Source organism: Panulirus ornatus, chromosome 3, assembly GCF_036320965.1.
Source record: "Panulirus ornatus isolate Po-2019 chromosome 3, ASM3632096v1, whole genome shotgun sequence".
Lineage (NCBI taxonomy): Eukaryota > Metazoa > Arthropoda > Malacostraca > Decapoda > Palinuridae > Panulirus > Panulirus ornatus.
In genome coordinates, this window is record NC_092226.1 from 26,622,342 (window position 1) to 26,635,237 (window position 12,896).

At 45.4% G+C, this 12,896-nt stretch overlaps 1 protein-coding gene across 25 annotated transcripts in view; it reads left to right on the forward strand.

Annotated features, from left to right (window-relative positions):
- Nucleotides 1-12,896, forward strand: part of enc (R3H domain containing protein encore) — a 944,198-nt gene that overhangs the window by 318,117 nt on the left and 613,185 nt on the right. For 18 of the 25 annotated variants that reach the window (XM_071685668.1, XM_071685684.1, XM_071685751.1 and 15 more), the window contains one exon: nucleotides 8,988-9,244. The exons of the other annotated variants lie outside the window; for them this stretch is intronic. In XM_071685668.1, coding sequence (XP_071541769.1) covers nucleotides 9,229-9,244 — 16 coding nt within the window. In that variant the 5' untranslated portion in view covers nucleotides 8,988-9,228. The remainder of the gene's footprint in view (nucleotides 1-8,987; nucleotides 9,245-12,896) is intronic. 25 annotated transcript variants of the gene reach the window in all.

Below are 12,896 nucleotides of genomic sequence, written 5' to 3' on the forward strand. Positions count from 1 at the left end.
CCCCATATATCCCCAGTTATACAGCCCCTGCCAGTGTGTTTCATGAACCATACGCTGTACCATGATACATTCCTACAATACTGGATTCCCTCGTCATTACTACCACTGGATAACTTTCCCCACGTCTCTACCAGCCGAACACGCCTCCAATTATCCGTCGAGTTTACAACATCTTATTGTAGTACATCCTGCCTCATATATCATCCTCCTGTAATTACCCATTTGTACTGTACGGGGGAGGGAATTGTACACTCGTGGGGCTCCGTCTCTTGGACGTTTTTTACTTCTTGTACGATGATACAACACTTGAGAAATTAAAAAAAAACAACTGCATTCTGTCCACATTCACAGTTTCATGATGTATGCCGTTCTTCCATTAATCATACACAATAGAACTTCGTTACCTAAGTCTTTTCCAAGAAGTTTGTTGCTTAATTTCATATCATGGCTATTAGTTCATTTAGTTCTATCGAAGATTGGTTTCAGGCCTTAAGGATTTTGATCGTCGCCCTTTACTCTTTGCTCTTACATGGTGAAGAAATTTGTCCTCCAACCTCTACCTGTAACTAAGCTATTTTATATTTGGTACCTTCTTTGTTGCCCTCTTCTAGACCTTCTCTGTTAGTTCTTAGTGCTTCTCTGAGTGTAGTGACCTAGATTTAGAAATTATTCAAGTTGTGGCTCAGTATAGTATGTGAGCAGTTTGCTAAATATCTCTTTGTCTCTGTACTTAAATACATTTCTGTTTGGCACAGGTTGCCTCTCGTGAAGTTCTCTTAAAGTGAGACTATGGAGACAGGCTGGGTACACAGAGTTGACTCCCAAGTCACTCCCACTCATGGACTCCGGCGGTTTATGTTCTCCTAGATCATGTTCACATTGAGTTATCTGTCATTATATCTCATCTTCATTACCTCACATTTACTGGGGTTGAATTTCATCTACCATGTTATCAGATTAACTTGGGAGTTTGGTCGAGTCACCAAGCACTTTGATGCAATCCTTATCACTCCTTGCTTCCCTCCCATCCTTTTCTTGTGAGTAAAATGGAGCTCAATCTGTCATTACCTTATTTCCCCGAATTTGGTTTGTGATTGGCTTAGATGGATTCTCCTCAACAAGTAGTAATCCATTTGCTTTCTGATCATCCTTTACTGTCTTTCACTGACCATCTCTCTTCCACTCCTCTGGCACTTTACCTTCCTCTTGCGACATTTTGAACAGCTATTCAAGCGGTCTTTCGAGCGTATCTGCACATCCTCAGACATACGGTGACACTTCATCAGTACCCTGAGCTTTATGTAGGCCAAGGTCCTTTATTGATAGTCTTTTTATGTTCTCTCTCTCGAAATGTCTTTGTTTTCCAAGACTATCCCCCCCAACCATGCATTACCTACACCCACTCACCCACTATTGCGCCTTCAGGCCTTTAACTTCTCTACCCATCCTGTTCGTACACCCCTCTACACTGAGTGCTGGTCACATGTTTCCCATAGTCTGCCTCTGTATACGTTTAGCTATGTGTCTTCGTGCCGTTTACATACACACCTGAATGTATTCCTCATATGCAGCATTACTGTATTCTCCTTCTGCCCATCCATGCTCACGTCTCAACCTGATGTCATACCCAGTACGCCCATACCCACGTGTCTCGCTGCTGTACACCACGTTTCCCCCAGTTGTATATCATTAGCCACGTGTATTCTCTCAGGATGCCTCCCCTTCCCTCCTCCTCCTTGTCATGGTTCCTTCCGTTGGTTCCTTCCGTGCGAGTGGTTATTAGCAGCCACTCCTGCTAGCCCTCACATCCCCCGCGCGCTGTCTGCTGATGTGGGCGGTGTACCTACCCCCTGGTCACAGCTGATGTTACACAAGGCCCCACCGTAGTTCGTGTTGCCTCAAAGTTCAAGGAGAAGCGGAGCATTAAATTTATTGGAGTAGCGGCGGCCTGTGATGCCGGCGGTGAGTCAGGCTCTCGTGCACATTTGATGGTGACCTTTAACGTGGTGGCGCGTCCCCTGTTGATGAGGGGAGGGAGGGGGGGGGGGGTTACCTGGTGATGGAGGGTGACCTCGTGATGAGCGAGTATGACCTAGTGATGGGAGGAGATGACCTGGTGATTGAGTGGCCGTTGATACGGGGAGGTGACCTGGTAATGAGGGGGCAACGATGCTTGTGACGAGAGATGGTCCGGTGATAAGGTGACTTCCTGATGATGGGGAGTTGACTTGATAATGAGAGGGGTGATGATGGGGAGCTGACGTAATGATGAAAGGTGATGATGGGGAGCTGACTTAATGATGAGAGGGGTAGTATTTCATCAGGGTGTGCTTTGATGATGAGGGAGAGTGACTTAGTGATGGGGGAGATGGCTATATGATGGAGGATTGACCTTGTGGTGAGGGAATGCGATCTTTTGATGCGTAACTTGGTGATATGAGGAAGGTGACTTGGTGATGAGTTGGAGCTAATGTTGGGTAGATGATACGGTGATGAAAGCAGATATGGTGATGAGGATGGACATGATGATGAGGGAAACTGGTGATAAGAGGTACCTAGTGGTGAGGGAAACCTAGTGGTGAGGGGGACCTGATGGTGAGGGAGAACCAGATGTTGTTGGGGACCTGATAGTGAGGGGTAGCTGGTGGTGATGAGGGGGACCTGGTGATGCGGGAGACCTGGTGATGAGGGAGCTAATGGTAATTATGAAATCTGGTGATGAAGGTGAACCTTGTGGTGACGAGGGGGTGACCTTGATCCCTCCAGCCAGGGTGGGGTAGGTGGTGGGGGCATGAGATTGCCTTCAGTGAGGTACAGAAGTTTACGACGAGTTGTTAGGTTTAGCATTTCGTAATAACTTCCGGCCGGAAGTATCTCCTTCGTTGACATTTGCTTCTGGCATCCGTGAAAGTATGTCTAGTCACTGCATTCCTGAGGGTGTGCGTGTTGATGGGAGGTGTGTGTGTGTGTGTGTGTGTGTGTGTGTGTGTGTGTGTGCACCTACGTGAGGCCACAAGAGTGCGGTATGTCAGAATATGAAATAAGATCCCAACCAGAAAAGTGGATACTAACATTGTTTTACAATTTGATATTTGATTCCCAGTGATGTGGACTTTGTTGTTTAAAACAAGTCAGATAACTTGACCGCAAGTCACGGCCGCAGGTCAATAATTCCCACAACACTCGGGCCACGCCATGTTGTATACATTTTGTATAGGAATTGTCACATGTGACAGCAGACGGCATGGAAATGATTTCGTCTTGCTGATGCCAACACCGTTGTTGGTATACCCAGCCTGGCGCAGGTGGGCCCTCGCCTGGCCAGCTGACCACTGCAGCCACATCCAGCTTAAGGATCTACAGGCAGGTGATGTGGTGGTGTGGCGGGACACGAGTCCTACCGTAGCTTGTCAGGAACCTCTGTTCCGGCAGTCACTTGTTGCGGGTCTCGTGTCCGGGAGATGGTCTGCCTAAATTTCATATCAGATATGCCGAAAAAAAGATGACCTACCCTTCAGTCAGGTTATGTAGCGTCAGGTCAAGTTAGGGTTAACGTGACAGTATCATGCAGAAATCATCCACAAAATTCATGGTTAATTGGTAAATGGTGCGCCGTACTGTTGATTTCCTTGTAAAAAAGATTGTTTGATAAAAAGTATCTAGTTCAGTGATTAACTCGGGCACAGAGCCAGTGTGTTGGGATGTGATGACCACCCCAGGCATGGAGTTAGTGTGGGGCGAGGTGATCACCCAAGGCACGGAGCCAGTGTTGGGGTAGGACGACCTGTGTTAGGGTTGGGAGACTATTCCAATTACTGAGCCACCGCTAGGGTGTGGTGATCACCCCAGGTACGGTCCATTGCTGGGGTGTGTGTGGTGGCCACCCTAGATACGGAGGCAGTGCTGGGTTGTGGTGATCACCCAAGGTAGGGAACCAGTTGTGCTGCTGGGGAAGGTGCCGCCTTCCTAATTCGCCCTCCGCTAGCCTGGCTCCCTATTCCCGGGAGTAACACACAAAATAGATTTTACGAGTTTCTCGTCTCCACATTGTGATGGATGTAGTCTTTTCTTATGTAGAGGGAGTGTTATCTTAGGCAACACCTGGTGTGAGCGACATGCCACATCGTACTTGCTGGCCACTGTGTCACGTCATCGGCTGGGCAGTGTATTGTGAGGGTTTGTTGTTGTAAGTTATTGGTGTGGACATGTTGTGTACCTTGGTGCTCGTGTTGGCTGGGGTGGACGGAGGGAGCGCTGGTCTCTACTCAGAAGGATGATATATGTATGTACTCTCAACGTAACTAACTCACGAATCAGTCTCACAAAGAGGATGATATATGTACTCTTACCGTAACTAACTCACGAACCAGTCTCACAAGGTCTCATATTTTTATGGGAATGGCAGCCAACTTATGACGCATCAGGTTAGAAATACATTAATGGTATATTGATATCGTGAAAATGTTGTTCTGTTGTGTTACGTGTTGTCTTGCTGTAATGTATATCAATTTATATTGTCTTTTACAGTGTTATGTAAACATACAGTGAACTTTTAATCCTTATTGGTGTTATTTTTGCTACCAATGTGTATTGGTGTATTTGTTCTTAAAGTAAACGTTGCTAAAGCCGAGGCTGTGTTGTTCTCCCTGCAGGAAGTGTCAGGAACTCCGTTCCCACCATCGTCACTCAGATTGTTGAGTCTTCATTCAGTCACTTCCTCATGGTCAAGCCGTCCCAGGCAGTACAGTATGGCTCAGTAGGTTGTTATAGGAACATCGTACTAATCTTCTTTCTGTCACTAACTTCGGAAAGTAGCTGGAGTTCTGCTCATAGGTAGATTTTGTTTATTATTCTTTTGTGAATCTTTTTCTCATTTTGAGTAGGCATCTTCATAATAGCCAGCCATATTCACAGGCGCCGTTCGGGCTTAGGCATTTGCCGTGATGTGTTCAGCTCTGTCGGATTCTCAGTAGGATTTACCCGCTAGTTGAGTCAGTACGAGCCGCGTCAGTAAGTGTGGAGACAGCATGCGTGTGGAGCGACTGGTGGACGCGACGGCCTGCTGGCCTCTCCTCTCCTGACGTCATCAGCTTCACCTGTTGCACCTGCTTAAGAGGAGCCTCACCTGCCGCCACCACCCCTTGATTCGTCCGTGCTCGCCCACTGCCCAACAGATGTTACAGGGAAGATATTTACGTTACCATTTTGGGTATTGGAGCTGCGCCGTCACAGATATGGTGCTTCGAGTGTTCTTGCCCCTCTGCTGTGGTAATTTGGGAGAATGTTAAGAATCGTTGGTTGAATAAGAGCTCTGGAGTCCCACCAGGCTGAAACAAGTGTAATGTTGGTAGTGTGGAACAGTATTAGTGTTGAAAGGCAACAAGACATAACAGTACTGGAATTCACATAGAGAGATAGGAACTGTTATGCTGTCAGCTTCACACTTTTGGGAATATTGAGAAACCATAGTTAATGAAACATGCCTTAAGATAGGTTGAAGCAGTTGATTGATAGAGAAATTTGTACATTAAGACTATATGGAAATAACGCTAATACACTTTAGGTATTTTTCATAAGAATAAACGAATTGGATACATGGTCATTACACAAGTTACAACAGCACAGAGAAGGTTAGTGCTGGACCAGTGGATGTACCAAGACCAAGTTATATACGAGACGCTCCATCGGTCTGGATGCTCGTGTGGCTCCTGTTCTGTTGGTGTCAGACCCTCACGCAGGACCTCTTGTCTCTACTGGTGCTCTACTATACCTACTTGGAATTGTTCGTCACCTCACTGACGTGGTCTCAGCTCACCCATTCCGTTTTTGTCAGCTCTTCGCCTCACGAAGTGATCTTACGACACAATAGTGTTGCCTGTGTGCTTCCCAGAGTGGGGTTTCTCTCCCACTTTGTGGTAGTGTCACATGGCAGGGCTACCGTGTGACCGTTACAGTACTAACATCAGCCGAACCGGTTTTAAAATAACAGGCCGCCAACATTCAGTAATACATTCATGTTCACTCGTATCATCTTGCCTACATCACGTTTCAGCTGATGACATTAAGAGCTGTTGCTTCGTCCTCACTGCATGACTGGGACACTTGAGTATAATTCCCCGTGCTCTGAAGTATTACTAGCTGTCCTGCAAAATTATTAAGGAATATGTGTTGTGCTCCAGCGATCACCACACAAGACACTGATCCTCTCCTTCATATCTCTGTGCCACAAGATACGGCGTCCTGGTGACCCAACTTCCTCATTTGTCTCGCATATAGAAAGTCATCATTTTCAGGGATTACACAGATTTCACCGAATTTAATTGATTACCTTATGGGAAACAGTTGTCCGAGAGGGAGAAGTTGATAGTTACCTTCATTAGCAGTAGTGTAGAGTGTGAATTGTCTTGTTTGAATGAATTTATATATTTATATATATACATATATATATAGTTGCTATGTAGTGTTAGAATTAGTATTATTGTATCCTTAATCCTGTAGCCCCGTCCCTCATCACCACCCACTAGTCTCCGGATCTGTACCATTCTTTCATCTCTTTCATTTCCCCCCGTCATAATAACTTCTCTGTAACTCCCTTGTGTCGTCAACCAGTCGCATTGTATGGCCTGACTGTGTTGCCTCATGACTGACCATCCTGTAGACCTGACCACCACTTCAAGACTGTGTTAGCACCTTGCAGCTGGACCTGCACTATCTTGTAGACCTGTCTATCAGTTCCTCCTCGTGCAGACCCTGCTGCCCTCTGGTGTATATATTGCCCAGCCCAGTACCATCCTCTGGTTGAACCCAGTTCTGTACTCTTCCCTGTACCACCTTGTAGTTAGTGTTTACATGACCCTGTGATCCGCCTAGCCTATCCCTTACCCCGGCCATGAAGTTAAATATAGTTACGCCTCCTGCAGCATCCTGTACTCCAACTTCTGTACTACTTTGTAGTCTGCCTTATTACATTCCTTTCTTTTAGTCTGGTTCTACACCAGCGACATATCCGCCGTTACCTACCACTACAGCCCAGCCCTGTACGCTTATGTAATTTGAACGTGCACCACCCTTGAGCCTTTATGTGGAGCACACTTTGGTGTGGTCGTGCATCATCACCATGTTGCCCACCATTGCACCAGCCTGCATTCTAGCCTTGCATTATCCTGAACAAGTCCTGCACCATCCTGTAGTCTGTCTCGTACCATCGTTTAGTCCAGCCCTAAAATCCGTGTAGTCATGTCCCACGTCACTATGTAGTCTGTCCGAACACGGCTTGTAGTCTGCCTTGCACCACTGGATAACCTGTCTCTGCAACACTCTGTAGCTCAGACCTCTTATACTTGAACACCAGATCTGCTCTACCCTGTAGTGAAGCTCAGCACCAGCCATGGGCCCTGTACCGTGCTGTCATGTGACCCTGAACCATGCAACACCCTCTCCCCTGACCATCCACCGGTCGCAGTCACATCCTCCACCGCCTACCTGGTCCTCCTGATGCATCATACTCGAGTTTGGACCAGAACTGCCTTGTTACACCAGCTTGTTGTCGTAGCCTTAGCCTCTGTACCGCCCTCGTACCACCCTGTAGTCTCAGTCTTTCATATAACTTGGCTCTGTACCGGCCTGTAATCCTGGGGAATCATGCATCACCACCATGTAATCTGGCCTTGCACCATTATGGTGCCTAGCCCTGCATACCACTGTGTAGTTTAGTCTTGCACCATTGTGTTGCCTGGCTCTGCATCACCACTGTGTAGTCTGGCCTTACGCCACCTTGTACTGTGGACGTGCGTCACCCAGTAGTTGGATCTTGCATCAACCTATCACCCTCTCTGACACTGTACCATGAATGTGCAAAACCAGTTTTACTGATACAGTTTTGTAACGTTTTGTTTCCTCACCCGTTGTAGTCCTGTGTAGCCCAGACTAGCTCGACTCCCTCATTCCGGCTAGGTACAGTGCTGTAACCAAGCCTTGAACTACCCCACAGTATACTGTAGCCCAACCCGTGATAGTTCTGTCTGTACCCTGGCACTACACCGTCCTGCAGCCCAGACCTGGGGCTTCCAGTAGCCCCGCCTTGTTTCGTGCAGTCCTTTCGACCCCAACATCTTTTTCCATACTTGGTAGACTGTCACTGCAGGTGTGTGTGTGTGTGTGTGTGTTGTATCATGCTCAGTCCTCCGTCACTAGTGTATCTTCCAGTGTGTTGGTCTTGATGAACCTTACTGTTATAATGACTCGTTTTTTCATCTCCTCATCTCTTCCGGTGACATTTGTATCGCCCCCAACCTATTGTTCCATCCCTTCACGTCTCCGTATTGCCTGCTCTGCCTCGTGTACTCTCTCAATGATAACCTCTGACTTAGAGTCCCTGTTATCTGTCACCTGATGTTGATGACCTTACCTCTAGCCAGGTGTACATGGACTTACCCACCACCTGTTCCCCATAACCTCACCTTACCTTATCACCTGTTGTAGCCTTAAACCGTTGCCTGCTGTTTATCCTGTTACCTCTCGTCAGGTCTTCCTTACCTTCCCTCTTCCCTGTTGTTTCTCACGCCACCTCTTGCCCTTATCTACCTTCCCATATCCGTAATATCTTGCCTTTATCTCTCATGTCATTTGCATGATATTTTCAGATGTTCATCGTCATCCTTGCTTTTCTATCACTTGTCTCCCTCCGTCTTCTGCCTCTCTTGGATTTCCTTTCTTCCTGCTTTGTCTTTTCCTTGATACCTTATTACGATGCATATATTGTTCCCACTTCCTTATCTCATGTTATCCTTGGCATTCTATCTATCTCTTATTTATGTTCCTCCCAACCTTAAAGTTCGTCTTCCCATCCTGATGTTCCTTATCCCCTTGGCTTGCCATAGACCACCCTGTCCCCGTGGCTTGTCACAGACCATCCTGCACCCTTCCCCCTCTCCTTCACTAGCTGCTCAGCTTCCCAACACCTGTAAAGTACAACAGCTTACCTGTAGATTTCAGGAGCAAGGCCGTCACCACCCTGTATTCCGCCAACACTCACCCAGGGCTCGGCGTGACGGTGGTGGCTGCTACGGGCACACCTCTTCCTCTCCACCACCACCACCACCACCGCCACCACCACCACAACCACAACCACCTCCTCCTATTCCACAACCATTATCATTACCACCAACTCATCACTAACACCACCACGCCCACCCCACCGCCAGCGTGCCGCCCACCCGAGCCTCCGGCATGGCCCAGCTGGAAAGTGAGTACCTCTGTGTCACTCGCCCCAGGCTCTCACGCCCACTGTGTGTATAACATTTATGGTGCTCTCGTGATGTTACCTTGGTAACGGTACTCTCTCGTCACAATGTTGACGTCACTCTCACATTCCTGACCTGTTGCCACCTTGACCTTATGGCACAAGCAAGATATGTCCACCAACATCACACTTTACAAGTTAACAACTTCTAACTTCAAAATTTTGCTTCAAAACTATTTATTAACTTAACGCCATCATTACCTTGGCACCATCATTATCTTTGCTTCATTATTACCTTGGCACCATCATTATCTTTGCCTCATCATTACCTTGGCACCATCATTATCTTTGCCTCATCATTGCCGTGGCACCACCATTATCTTTGCTTCATCATTACCTTGGCACCATCATTGTCTTTGCCTCATCATTGCCTTGGCACCATCATTATCTTTGCTTCATCATTACCTTGGCACCATCATTGTCTTTGCTTCATCATTACCTTGGCACCATCATTATCTTTGCCTCATCATTGCCTTGGCACCACCATTATCTTTGCCTCAGCATTACATTGGCACCATCATTATCTTTGCCTCATCATTACCTTGGCATCATGTCTCATCTTTACCTTGGCATATCATTACCGTGGCACCATCATTATATTTGTCTCATCTTTACCTTAGTATCATCATTATCTTTGCCTCATCATTACCTTGGCACCATCATTATCTTTGCCTCATCATTACCTTGGCACCATCATTATCTTTGCCTCATCATTACATTGGAACCATCATTATCTTTACTTCATCATTACCTTGGCACCATCATTATCTTTGTCTCATCATTACCTTGGCACCATCATTATCTTGTCTCGTCACTACGTTGGCACCCTTTGCCTCGTCATTACCTTGGCACCATCATTATCTTTTGCCTCATCATTACCTTGGCAACATCATTATCTTTTCATCATAACCTTGGCACCATCATTATCTTTGACTCATTATTACCTTGGCATCATCATTATTTTTGCCTCATCATTGGCGCCATCATTATCTTTGTCTCATCATTATTTTGGCACCATCACTATCTTTGCCTCATCATTTCTTTGGCACCATCATTATCTTTGCCTCATCATTACCTTAGCACCATCATCATCTTTTTCTCGGTACCGTGGCACCGTCCTTGTCTTTGTTTCATCATTACCTTAGCACTATCATTATCTTTGTCTCATCATCACCTTGGCACCATCATTATCTTTGTCTCATTATTACCTTGGCACCATCATTATCTTTTCCTCATAACCTTGGCACCATCATTATCTTTGCCTCATCATTTCTTTGACACCATCATTATGTTTGTCTCATCAAAACCCTGGCACCATCATTATCTTTGCCCCATCAGTACATTGGCACCATCATTGTCTTTGCCTCATCATTACCTTGGCACCATCATTATCTTTGTCTCATCAAAACCCTGTCACCATCATTATCTTTGCCTCATCATTACCTTGCCACCTTTATCATCTTGATGCCATGATTATCATTAATTAGGACAGTGTCTTGGCATCATCAATTTCATGGCATGATCTTTACCTTGACACCATCATTATCTTTTCATCATCATTACCTTGGCACCATCATTACCTTAGCATGATTAACTTCGGACTGTCTTCTGGCATCATCATTATCATGCCATCATAATGACTTTGGCACCATCATTAAATATGGAGAATCATTATCGTGGTAGCATCATATTCACCATCTTGGCACCGTCATTATCTTCAGGGGTCGTTGTCATAGCACCATCATTATCTTGACTTTCTTATCCTCACATCATTATCGTTTTCGCATCGACATCTTGGTGCTATCGTTGTCATGGCATGACCGTCATTATCTTGGCACCATCATAGTTTTGGAACCATTATCTTGGGATCATCAGTAACTTGACTCCATTTTCTTGGCACCGTCATTACCTTTTAATCTCTATTATCTTGACACTGTTATCGTCTTGGGCGTCACCGTTATCTTGGCGCCATGATTACCTTGACATCATCATTATCTTGACACCATCATTATTTTGGCTCCATCATTATCTTCGAGCCATGATTATCTTGGCACCATAATTTTCTGTGCACCATTACCTTGGCATCATCATTATCTTGGCACCATCATTGTCTTAGCATCATTATTATCTTGGTATCATCATTATCTTGGCACCATCATTATCTTAGCATCATCATTAACTTGGCACCATCATTATCTTGGTATCTTCATTTTATTGGTACCATAGTTTCCGTAGCACCACTATCGTGGCACCATAATTTCCCTGATACCATCATAATCCTCGCACCATCATTACCTTGCCATCATCATTACCTTGCCATCATCATTACCTTGTCATCATCATTACCTTGTCATCATCATTATCTTAAACCATCATTATCTGGTACCATCGTGGTCTTGGGACCATTTTACCTTGGTACCATCATTTTCTTGGCACCATCATTGAATAATCATTTTCTTAGGACGGCCATGATTAACATGGCACCTTTCATTATCTTGGCATCGTCTTTGCTTTGGTACCACCATTACTTTGGCACCATCATGACCTTATCATCAATATCTTGTTGGCAGTCATTACCATGCCAACGTCATGACCATGAAACTACCATCAGATTGTCACTATCTTCATCTTGCCTTCATTACCTTAGCACCATCATTATCTTACCAGCATTTTTGTTTAGGAACCATTATCTTGGTATTTTCTTATTGGCACAATTAATATCTTGGCACCATTATCTTAGTATCCTCATATTGGCACTGTGATATCTTGGCACCATTACCTTAGTATCCTCATATTGGCACTGTGATATCTTGGCACCATTACCTTAGTATCCTCATATTGGCACTGTGATATCTTGGCACCATTACCTTAGTATCCTCATATTGGCACTGTGATATCTTGGCGCCATTACTTTGGTGCCATGATTGTCTTGGCATTACCATTGTCTTGGCCCCACTATCTTAGTACCATCACCTTAGCTTGCCACCATCATAGTCTTGGTGCCATTACTTTGGCATCATTTCCTTGGTACCATTACCTTGGCATCATCATTGTCTTGGCACCATTACCTTTGCACCATCATTGTCTTGGTGTCATTACCTTGGCACCATCATTGTCTTGGTGTCATTACATTTGCACCATCATTGTCTTGGTGTCATTACCTTGGCACCATCATTCTCTTGGTGTCATTACCTTGGCACCATCATTGTCTTGGTGTCATTACCTTGGCACCATCATTGTCTCGGCACCATTACCTTGGCACCATCATTGTCTTGGTGTCATTACCTTGGCACCATCATTGTCTTGGTGTCATTACCTTGCCACAGTCATTTTCTCTGCACCATTATTGTTCTGGTACCATCATTATATTGACTTGTTCACACCATCCTTGTTTGCAAACCACCATTTCCTTGGCATAATCCTTCTCTTGACACATGCATTGACACCATCATTGTGTCTTGACCCTTACATTGGCTCTGTTATTTTGACACTATAATTACCTTGACATGTTACCTTGGCACCACCACTCTTGACACCTTTACCTTGACCCTTACATTGGCTCTGTTATTTTGACACTGTAATTATCTTGACATGT